The sequence below is a fragment of the Thamnophis elegans genome, chromosome 3 (assembly GCF_009769535.1).
Source record: "Thamnophis elegans isolate rThaEle1 chromosome 3, rThaEle1.pri, whole genome shotgun sequence".
In the NCBI taxonomy this organism is placed as follows: domain Eukaryota; kingdom Metazoa; phylum Chordata; class Lepidosauria; order Squamata; family Colubridae; genus Thamnophis; species Thamnophis elegans.
Window position 1 is genome coordinate 18,438,769 of NC_045543.1, and position 11,906 is coordinate 18,450,674.

General features: G+C 46.0%; 1 protein-coding gene across 1 annotated transcript in view; it reads right to left on the reverse strand.

The window, feature by feature from the left end:
- FGF18 (fibroblast growth factor 18) overlaps positions 1–2,108 on the reverse strand; it is a 139,445-nt gene extending 137,337 nt beyond the window's left edge. Inside the window, 3 exon segments of the mRNA XM_032214414.1 lie at positions 1,507–1,543; positions 1,871–1,919; positions 1,922–2,108. Coding sequence (XP_032070305.1) covers positions 1,507–1,543; positions 1,871–1,919; positions 1,922–2,108 — 273 coding nt within the window.
- Between the last annotated feature and the right edge of the window lie 9,798 nt (positions 2,109–11,906).

An 11,906-nucleotide genomic window follows, 5' to 3' on the forward strand; every position in this document is an offset into this window, starting at 1 on the left:
GGATCGTGGTTTGTTGGTTTGGTTTTTTTTCCCCGGAAGGTAAAGGCTAACGGCGCCGCTTTCCGGTCGCCGGATGACTCAAGATTTCTCTCCCCCCCCCCTCCCCTCTCCCCGGGGGTTGAGCTCCTTCCCAACGCGAAGAGAAAAAAAAGATCCGCAGAGAGAGAGGAGGAAAAGGCCTGGCAAACAGGTGCATTCCGGGCGCGAAGGAGGGAGGTCGGGCTGGAAGCGAACCGGGAAAGGTGCGGCCGGCGGAGTTGCGCCGGAGCAACTTGCGCGGGAAGCAGCGCCGCAAGGCTGCCGGGGAGGCCTCCGGGGGCGCAAAGCACCTGCTCTGCCAAAGCGCTGGAATCGTCCCGATCGCGGGGCGGGGCTGTGCTCGCACGTGTTGCGTTTACCTCCTCGTCCAGCCGTCGACCGAGAAGGAGAGTCCCCCTCCCTCCTTCCCTTTTTCCCTCCATCTCTCTCTCTCTCTCTCTCCTCTCCTCTCTCTCTCTCTCACACACACACACACACGCTTAAGAAAAAAAAGCCCGGCCGAAATCGTATCTTGAAAAAGACATGGGATCGACTCCACCGAACTACGGTACCCTCCTCCACCGTCCTTTTTAATTCATTTCATTTATTTGTGAGTCTCCCCATCTCACGTCCGTCACCTCGAACGACAGGTATACGCGGAGAGTAACGCGGCGTTTCTAAGCTTCCTTCCTTTTCCAACCCACCTCGCACACACCACACCACACACACACACACACACAGCCGGTCCTTCCCGCAATCTTGGCTGGTTTCCTCTTAAGAAACGAAGGTGTGTGGGGGGGGGAGAACTTGCCCTATTCGATTCCACTGTCGGTCTCCCTCCCCACCCCGGCAGGTTTTGTGGAACAAACTTCGACGCTTTCAAAGCTGAGCTGACCCAAAACTGCAACCGCACACACGTCCCCCCCCCTCCCTCCCTTCCTCCCTCCCTTGCCCCCCCCCTTCTCCGGGGCTCCCAGAACAGAAGCTCCTGCCCGCACTTTGCACAACGTTTGCGGCGGCTAACTTTTCCTTCTCACCTCGTTAGCCGGCCTCTCTTCGCAAAAAAAAGCCCTCGCTACTAAGGAGGCTCTGCCGTCCACCAGCGGGAAGGAGCGGCCGGGCGGAGTGGCTCCGGGGTGGGTGTTCGGTGGGTGTTACAAACGCAGAAGGTGCTTTGGTTTAGACTTTGCGGCTCCGGTTGAAGAAGAAAAAAAAGTTCGGGGAGCGAGAGGAGCCGCTTTGCGGACCCGAGGCTTATCCGCCGATTTTACTTGCAGGGCAATGGTAGAATCAACCCAAAGCTACAATATATATATATACTATACACAAAACGCCCGGGACTTTGATACGGGAGCTCTGAAAGGTGCCTCCTCGGTTAATGCCCCAAATCCACGCCGGCGCTTCAGAGGAACGGAAAGAGTTTTTTTTGGGGGGGGGAGAGAGAGAAAGTCAGAGCTGGGAAGAGGAGGGGGGAAAGAAGGCGCTTACCTGGACTTGGATGCAGAGCAGCAGGTAATGTAACCACCTGGGGAGAAAGGAGAAAGAGAGAGAGAGAAAGATCAGAGGTGAAACGGGAAACTTCGACCCACGCGCGAGTGGCTTTGTTTATAACGGTCGCGAGGAAGACTGTCAGAGTCTGCTTTGTTTTCCTCGGGGGAAAACCACCGCCGCGCACCCCCCTACCCCACCCCGCCCTTTCACCCCCCCCCACCCCCAGCCGCCGCAATAGACCCGAACCACCCAAACCGAGACTTGGAGAAAGCAAAAAAGGGCAGGCAGACAGGCAGGCAAGCGCGCGTCCCGGGAGCGTTGAGGGGGGGGGGAGAGAGAGATAGAACGCCGCTATCCTTACAGGCAAGTGCAGGCGGAGAGCGGGGAATAAGACATCGCTGAGTGAGGTGGAGCGGCGGGGGTTGGTCAAGTGGCTTCAAGGGAACGGCGTCAAATCCCCCGCCGCAGGCTGGCCATGGGCAGGCTCCTGCTCCGGGAAGCTCCGCCGCTTTCCAGCGATCTCGCTTGGCGCTCGGCAGCAGTGAGGAGAAGTTGAAAGCCTGCCTGCTTTGCCTCCACCGAATGACTCCCTTAGACATCAGCTCTCCTCTTCTCCCCCCCCCTCCCACCACCACTCTCTCCTCCTCCTCCTGGTCTGGGGATGGATGTGTGTGTGTGTGTGTGTGTGCGTGCGCGCGGGTGTGCGTGTCTCTCTCTCTCTCTCTCTCTCTCTCTCTCTCTCTCGTGCTCGATCTCTGGAGCTGCAAAGGTCCTGCTTGATTGTCAGTAACTTCCAATCGTCAGCAAACAAGCCTGCCCCCCCCCCACGGTCGCCTCTCCCCCCCCTCCCTTCTCAGCCTATTCTTCCCGTCTCTTTCTCGGATCCGGCTGCTTGCCCTGACCAAAGAGCAGCCCTAGCGATCCAGCCCACTCAAGGATGGCTCTCGGATCCCGGCGGACTCCCCGCCTTGCTACCCTTCCCTCCTCTTGATCGAGCGCAGCCTCCGGCCAGCGCAAAACTGCCCCCCTCTGTTCCCGGCGACGTCGGGCAGGTTCCCGGCGAGGGCATCCAAGAGGAAGAGCCGAGGGCTTGCTCGGCCAAGGACAACCCGAATGGGCCACCGGCCTTGCCCCGCCGCCGCTTCAGCGCCTTCTCCGCCTTAGCCTCCCCTTGTCTTCTCTCAAGATCCTCCCCACCGCGCGAGAGAGCGCGCATCGTCGGCCAGTGAAGGGAGGTGCTGGCTGCTGCTTGCACTTGCTGGAGGCGAAGGACAATCGAGAAGCCAGCTGGCTGCCGGCCCCCGCCTCCCTCCAGTCCCGTGGCGGGTGTGGAGCTCCACCTGGGCAGCCAACGGCGACCGCAGCAATTCGGGGACAAAGCGAGCGTGGCCAAGGCTTCTGGTGCGGAGAAGCGGGCGGCTGACAGGCGAAACCGAGGCTGGGGCGGTTGGAAGGGTGGGGAGAGAGAGCGCGCTCTCTTGGGAAGGGCTGTTTGCCCGGATCGATCGTCCATGCTCAGAGGCAGTCTACCCTTCCAAATGCGGCGGGCGGTACAGGCGAGGCGCCTTCCAGACCTTTGCCAGCCCAAGTGAAAAGGTGATGTTGGACTAGCCGGGAACTTTGGCTCTGTCTGGTTTACCCTTATCCCCGGGCCCTGCCTGCAGTAGCAGCGCACTTCGCAATCCAGAATCGAGAAGAAGGAGGACAGGGGCTGGGCGAGGGAGGATGTTGTTTCCTCCCCAGGTCTGTCCTCTTTCCATCCTGCCTCTTAGAATCTGCCGGTGTATCTTGAACATCTTTCCTTACTAGTGGTTTAAAGCACCATTCATGGAAGCGTCTGGGTCCTTCCCTGTCCTTAACTACAGCACAAACATGGCCTGCAGCACTGAGATCATTTCTTGCTGTGTCTCCTGTGGTTGCCTTCATCTCATTCTTAGTCCATAAGTGAGAGGGCTTAAGCTGTCCTTAGCTACGCTGGTATTAAATAGCCTTCCTTCTTTATTCCAACACTGTCCAAAGACCACGTTGCTTAGGCTTTGTCACTCTCTACCTTAGGAAGTTAATTGGCTACAATGGCCTTGACAACTGAGGCAGCCAAGGCAGAAATAGGGATCAGAAATCAGAAGCGCAAATGTCATGCTGCTATAGTTTTGATAACCATAGATGGCCACAATTCAACAATAGAATGGCCACCGTAAATTAGGTTGACTGGGTGGTCGCTTCTGTCCCGTGACCCTCCATGCTAGTCAAATGCCTGGCCACTCTTTGAGCGCTGATGCTTTCAGACCAAAGGCCAATCAAGATGACTTGAATGCACACTTTTCTGTCATCTATGGGAGAAAGCTCATTATTTTCCCAAGACATCGCATGGATCTGGCCTTCCCTTCTCCAAAGAGATAGGAGAGAACTCTGGTTTTCACTCTGCTGGCACGACCCAATCAGTTTAAGCAGGGACAATTTAGTTGTTCTGGAATAAGACGGATTGACCAGTTTAAATCCTAGGCTGGAGACAAGATGAGGCCAACACTGATATTGCCTGGATATGATCTATAAATTGTGAGTAAGAAAAGAGTTTGATAAATACCGTGATGCAAGAGGAGCTCTTTCTGTGGCTAGGTATAGTAAGTCAGCCCTGCTATGTTGGGAGGACAACCCAACACTTCAATTTATTGAGCAGGGTCCTGAAGTCACCCCATCTTTCCAAAGGACAACTAGGAGCAGTAAAAAAAAAAAACCCTTCACTGTTCTAAGAGGAAGCTACTAAATCAAAGGAAGTTACATGGCTGTGTGAAGGGGCTCCTTATTTCACCTATGTTGGAGCCCAAGTCAAAATCTGCAAACCCAGGAACCTCCTGGGCTGAAACAGACACTTCTTGGATGGAGAGCCTGTTAGAATCGGTTTGTCACTGGAGAGGAGACAGTCTCAGGAAGATCTCAATTCAGCTGGAAATCCCAGCTCCTTTTGCTTGCTGAACACGAGAGGAAGCTTTGCTTCTGCCTAGATTTTTTTTTTCCAGCTGTCCTGGAAATTAAAAGTCTCAGATCAGGTCATCTTTTAAGAGCAGGCCCCAGATGAAATCCAGCTCTGTCTAAGCTCCTTTCTTCTGCCTCCCTCACTCTACTTACTTTTCTTACTCTACTTTCCTACTGCCCCCCCCCTGTCCCCCCTCACCATAATGGCATGCCCATTATGGAAGCATCGCCATGTCCCTGCAGATTTTAACAACAGCAAATTGTTTTGCTCTTCTGTACAGCACTGGATAACCTGTGATCCCAATCCTTTGTGGAAATCCCCTCATTGAGATGGCCAAGGAAAAGAGCTGGCCAATATTTGAGGTACCTAACATTTTAACAGGAATATCTTTATTAAAAGAGATCTGAAATTAGCCCCAATCTTATGTATGATGTGACCCTATCCTCTGTGGGTGTCAGCTGTCTAAAAATATTAAGTTCAGTCCTCAGCCAGGAAAGGTTATCCATCCCTTATTTAAGGGAGTAACTCCTTGGGAGCAGATTAAGATTTATTTGTCTGTCTCCTGTGCCCCTCCTCCCATCCAGAGCCTAATCTTGTATGTTAAAAAAACCTATTTGTTTTTTTCAGCTAAATTAGGGAGATTTTAAAGTGTGCATTTGCCCAACATTCAAACCAGTATACCAAAATGATGGCCATTGTTTGGAAGCATCCCAGTGGAACTGATAATACAACTAACACTCAGTGTTATACAGTGAGTGGATAATATTTTGATAAACCTGGATTCAAATCCCTGATTTGGGCTTCTTGCTGTCATTTTAGACTAAGGTTTTCTATTTGTAAAAAAAAAAAGGGGGGGGAGTGGCAAACACACTTGCACTTATTTAGAGCAATACATGTACTTTTTCACAAGAAATGAATCCGACCTCACATCCTCACTTCCCCACACCCACACATCTACCCATTTGCCCATGGATTCTGATTCATTGCAGGTCTCAATGAAAACTATGACCGACCAATCATACTAGTTGTATTTAAATCAAACTTCATCCTCTATTGGAAGTGTGTGTGTGTGTGTGTGTGTGTGTGTGTGTGTGTGTGTTATATATATATATATATATATATATATATATATATTATATATCTTTGTGTAATATATGTGTGGGATATACATTTGTGTCTTTTAGACTAAAGAGCACGTTTGAGCATCTCATTCATAGTCTTTTGGAAACATATTACAGATGTCTCAGCAGATATCAAGGTAGTCAGCTTCTTTAAAAAACAAAGCTTCAGATTTTATTTTCCTAGCTGCTGTACCCACCTGCTCACCTGCGTTTTTATATAGCACTCTCAAGGAAAGATGGGGTGTGTCTCAAAGGCTGTGGCTATGGCATGAATTAAAACTTTCATGGCATGCTAAGAAAGTATGGTTGAGTCTCTGCTTAAGAAGGGGATGGATATGACCTACTCTAGGATCACAGTTGAAGGAAGGACACAGTAAGAAGCAGTAAGAAGCTTAAGGTGTAGTACTTGAGATTGTAAACAGGTCCTTTATTTATGGAGTGAGGTGTGGAGATTCCTTAGACTCCTTTACCACACACCAAGAGTGCCACAGTTTTAATTTGGTCCTACCAACATATAATAGGGAAATAGCCTAAATCAAGCTGTCCTATTCATACCACTTCCAGATGTGTTGGGCTTCCAGCTCCTTAAGTACTGGACATCTGGGAACTGAAAGGCTACACATCTGAAAGCTACCAAGTTGGGAAAGATTGGTATGACCAATAGGGAGAAATAGCTTAAGCTGGGAGGAAGACACCTGCAATAGTGCTGCCTTACCTTAAAACTATATGAACACATAGCTTTATATGTGTGTGGGGAGGCAGTAATGTTGGAAAGAAAATTAGGCATGGTGAGTGTCTGAAGGGCAATGGCAGTCCAGTCTCAACAAGTCCATTGAACCTGTGTAAGCAATACCACTTCAAACGTCAATGAGCTGAAGAAGCTTCTGGGATGAGAAGCGAACCGTCTTCAAAGAAAAACCAGAAAGTCCAGGTGCCTCTTGAAAGAGCATCTCTGGGACAACCATGTCCTGGATGACTGAGAATCTCCATAGACAAGTAAGGAAGAGTTAACTTACTCAGTTTGGATGATACAATTTGGACAGAGATTGACAAATGCAATGTGTGAGAAAGATAAAGGAAAAAGGAGAGAATCTACCAATAGTTGCAAAGACTGCCACACATTTACCTCCAAGAAGCAGTGCTAGAATGCTAGCACTCTCCCTCTATAAGCAGACTAAAAAAAAAACTTTAATCTCAATAAGAAGTCAAGCCAAGGAGAAAGCACTGGATGACTTTCTTGTTTCAGAAAACACTGTGATCGAAGACTGCATTTTTTTTCAAAGAATACCTTGAATTCATTGAACATCTGGTTGAATACTGGGCCATGCCCATCTTGAAACAGCCAGATTGATCACCAGACTGATGATTGGCAGAATCAGTGGATGAGAATATACTAACACGACGCTCTGAGGATAGCTTTCTTACAGAAGATTATTAGAAGAACATTAAGTCCCCAGCCATCCTGGGAAAGGTGGCCTGTGTATCAGTTCAAAGAGGCATTTCAATACCTCATTAGTCCAACTGATCAAGGCACATCCTTGTGTCAGTACCATCAATGTGTAAACATTGGCAAGATCTACAGGATAATCTCCCATTACAGGTCCTTTCTTCTATATTTGGCTTTGGTGTCCATTTCCTAGTTGAATTTTGATATGACTGTTTTCCATGTTTATGCAATGTTCTGCTTTGATCCAAATTTGCATTACTTGTTTTGTCAAGTTTTTGGTTTTATATATTTTACTGATACAAGCCATGTGTAGGGAAATTGGCACAGGTTTGTAGAAAAAAAACATGCCTACTTATGTACAATTAGCATGATGTTGGTCTTACAAAGCCATTTTTTTTTAAATTGCTGCTGTTGCCTCACTGAGATATTATTCGTCTAAATCTCTCTCTCTCTTACTCTCTCTCCCCCCCCCGTGTTTTCAAGAACAACGTTTTTTAAAAAGTCAAAGGAATTTTCCCACCCCAGCTGTTTTCCACCAGTTGCTGGTCTGAAAGAGTTTCCAAACACTTCGCTTGCCATCTAGTGGTCAAGAGGTGAAAATGGCATTTTGCAGCAAATAACTTGCTTTTGCTATTTGAGGAAAAGATCCACTTTTTTCTTTTTGAACCAGCAACTCTTATGAGAGAGCCAAATTTGAAGATATTTACACTGCGGGCAAAGGTTTGGCTCCATATCTAAAATATGGAAGAAAATAAGTTGCATTTGTTTGTTCCTTTTGGAGCAGAAAAGTCTTTTTAAGGATAAACATATTCTATGTTTCTTATAGGCCATAATAAATTGCTTCCCATTGATTTCAGTTGGAGATAAATGATCTTCTGGTATGGCACAAATCATACCACTTTTTCAAATTATATGATTTAATAAATTGCATAGGTACTTGGATTGTCCTTCATAATTTACATATATTTGAGCAGGGGGCTGTTGCTAATATAAAGCAAGTTTCATTAGCACAAACAAATCACCCTGCCAACAAACGTATGTATAGTCAAGGGAGGCTATGGTTTTCCCAGTTGCAATGTATGGTTGTGAAAGTTGGACCATAAGAAAGGCTGAGCACCAAAGAATTGAGGCCTTTGAACTATGGTGCTGGAGAAGACTCCTGAGAGTCCCTTGGATTGCAAGGCGATGAAACCAGTCAGTCCTAGAGTAGATCAACCCTGCCTGCTCTTTAGAAGGCCAGATCCTGAAGATGAAACTCAAATACTTTGGCCACCTAATGAGAAGGAAGGACTCACTGGACAAGAGCCTAATGCTGGGAACAATTGAGGGCAAAAGAAGAATGGGACGACAGAGAATGAAATGGCTACATGGAGTCACCGAAGCAGTAGGCATGAGCTTAAATGTACTCCAGAGGATGGTAGAGGATAGGAAGGCCTGGAGGAACGTTGTCCAGGGGGTCACAATGGGTCAGACACTACTTCGCAACTAACAACAACAACAAAGATGATAAATCTCTGATGGAACTTTTCAAAGTACTGCAAACAGCTCTGATATCATGAAATAAACTAGAAAAGCAAATAATTTGGGAGTATTAATTAAGCATGGTGGAAGTGTTGAGAATCTAATGTTGGTTTTCATTTAAGTAAAGGCATCCTTAACAGCAAAATTGCCGAAACAATTAAAAGGGCACAACAACAGTTGAATAAAACTAATTAGAGTCATTACTAAAATGATTTAACACTATACTATGTAGCTAAAGATAATATGTGCAAGTCTAAAACAAATATGCCTGTCTATTGATTGACTGATTTATATTTAGATCTTGCTTCTCCACCAAAACTGTTATAACAATTTTGTTTGTAAGTTAAAAACTATTGAAAGTTCATTATAAAATTAGAAGTTGATAGTGGAAATATCAATATTGAAATAGAGACTTTATGTAGAAACACTGAACTACCAAAGAACATTACATATTAGGTTACATTTTTGTATCTGTTTATAGGCATTATTAGGGGAACATGGTGGCTCAGTGGCTAAGATGCTGAGATTGTCGATCAGAAAGGTCGGTTCGAATCCCTAGTGCCACGTAACCGAGTGAGCTCCCGTTACTTGTCCCAGCTTCTGCCAACCTAGCAATTCGAAAGCATGCAAAAATGCAAGTAGAGAACTAGGGACCACCCTTGGTGGGAAGGTAACAGCGTTCCATGCACCTTTGGCATTTAGTCCTGCCGGCCACATGACCACGGAGATATCTTCGGACAGCGCTGGCTCTTCAGCTTTGAAATGGAGATGAGCACTGCCCCTTAGAGTTGGGAACACAAGCACATATATGCGAGGGGAACCTTTATCTTTTTATAGGCGTTATTAAATGCTATTCAATTGCTTTCCTATTAAGCAAAATCCACACAACCATTCAAAGCCACTTCTTGCTTTAGGAATCACTTCTATTCTGGGCAAAGTAAGCAAGCAGTATCTTCATACAATAATTTCCTGTGAAGTCTTAATTTCTAACACTTTCTGTGTGGTAACTTGACACTAAACAAGTTGGATTTTAAATTAGTGTCACTCTCTTGAGAAATTACATTTGTTACAGGCAGTATTAATTTGCAAAGCAGCATCAAATGCTGAGTGTGAGGTCAACTTCAACTAACTAAATTAATGAAAAGGAGCTTTCTGTTTAACAAAAAAGTCACATCTTATACTTCAAAAACATCCTACTGATTTTATTTAGGAAAACAGTAACACAAATATTATGTTCAATACTCAAAGCAACATATAAAGATAAAGGAGTCCCAGCTAATTTTATGCTGCTCATCATAGCTGACTGTAGGAAGCGGTGTTGATCTCTGTTTCTAGGCCATTGAACTAGCACTGTCCGAAGACGTTTCTGTGTCACACTGTAGCTGTAGTGCAGAGTATACAGCAAAACACAGCACTGTTACTTCCCACCAGTGGTACCTATTTATCTACTCGCATTTGCATGCTTTCAAACTGCTAGGCTGGCAGGAGCTGTGGCAAGTGGCGGGAGCTCATTCCATCATAGAGGGGTAGGACTCAAAACCACTGGAGCACAGACCTTCTCTGGCATCTTAAGACACTGAGCTATCGCACCTCCACCAAACAACGTATGAAGCACAATAAATGTTTTCAGCTTTAAAAGCCATTTCTTTTGCTGGAATAGTTACATTACCTGTGGTAAATCCAGCAAGTCATTGCAGCCAAACTGACAAGAGTTAGGAAATCTAAGTGTTACTAGATTCAGGTTCTCAGGAAGCTCCTAAAACTCTTGCTAACTTCTGATTACAATGAATAGAGCCACACAAAACGTTTTTGAAAGAAGTGGTTCAAATTTTATATGGGCTCAGCACCACTTTGTTCATTTTTTTCCCAGGCTTCCACACAAGTCTAAAAAATAGGACCACTGTTTTAGGAGTTATATTATGTTTTATGCGCGCATTCCATAAAGCAGTGGCATTGTTTCTTTTCAAATTCCTTCCTGATAGGTTACTCCATAAGTGCAGATTCGATGTATATAAATCACACTGGCGCAGCAATTGTGATATTTTCCTTTAAGAGATAAATCAATGAATTCTTCAAACAGCCTGGTGTGTGAGATATTCATCCCAAACAAAAATGTACTATACAGCTGCGACCACTTGCTTCAACATGGATAACAATTTAGTAGGAACAAAAGCTTTCATTTTTCTTCCAGACAATACCAATCTGGTTGTTCTAGAAATGGCCCAGACGTTTATCCTTTGAACTATGTATTAGTAGTGACATTCCAGATTATCTAAAATGAAGCAGGCACATAAACACGGTGGACAAAACCCAGGAATATTTTCTAAAAGATCCTTTTGGGGAGAAAGATAAGGGAGATAGATAGGAACGAACTAAGTCATTAAGGCAACAAAGGAAACATATCACCTAAACCAGACAAAAGAAGTTGGGCCTGAAACATGGGAAATGTCTCCCCAAATCCCATCGACAGCTACTAGACTTGAAAATCAATAATGCAAGAGTTGCTGCCAGACTTGAGGATCAACAAAATAAGAACTTTGGTGAATAAGAGGCTCTGAAGCCCACCCACCTTTTGAGTCCACCAGATTTGGTGGTTTCCATCCATCTTCCTTGTACTTACTAGCTGGGAACACATACTGCAGAGGTTTAATGATACAGGAACTGCCAGCCAAAAATGGTCTGCATTCTGGCAGTTCGAGCCCAGCTCTACGAGACAGAGTGAGCTCCGGTCACCTGATCCCTAGCTGCTGCCACCCAGTTCAAAAGCATACAATGTTGAGAGTAGATAAACGGGTAGCACTTTAGTGGAAAACAACTCGCTCTGTTGGTGTGTGCTGAGAGTAGAGGTTGGTGCTGGAGTCTGCCTGAGCGCAAGGCATTGCGACATGATGCGGGGTGAGGGAAGACTAGCCAGGAGCGCTCGTCAGCTGGGGTAAAACTAGTTCGTCCCCCGTGGTGCACCAAGGATAGGCACGTAACAGAATGAACTAGAATTCTAGGCTGTCAGGACTGCATTGTGTCTAGCAAGTGTAGATTTCCTTGACAAATGCCATACCCTCAATAATATTACCTATAGCCTAGCTGAGGTGGGCGTGGAGGAGTGTATGTGTGCATGTGTGAAAGAGAAAATATAAATTGTAACCAGCAAACTTTTGCTGTTAATATTTACTGGGTCTCCATGTAGCTAAAGAACTGGTTGTGCCTCAGCATTCAGTTCACAAAGTGTGGTTGCGAGGTAGGATTTTTGGTGCTCTTTGAGCTTGGTTTTCTCGCATGTATTTTATTACTAAATTAGTTAACACCCACAGTATAATGTGATGATACCTAGTTTAAT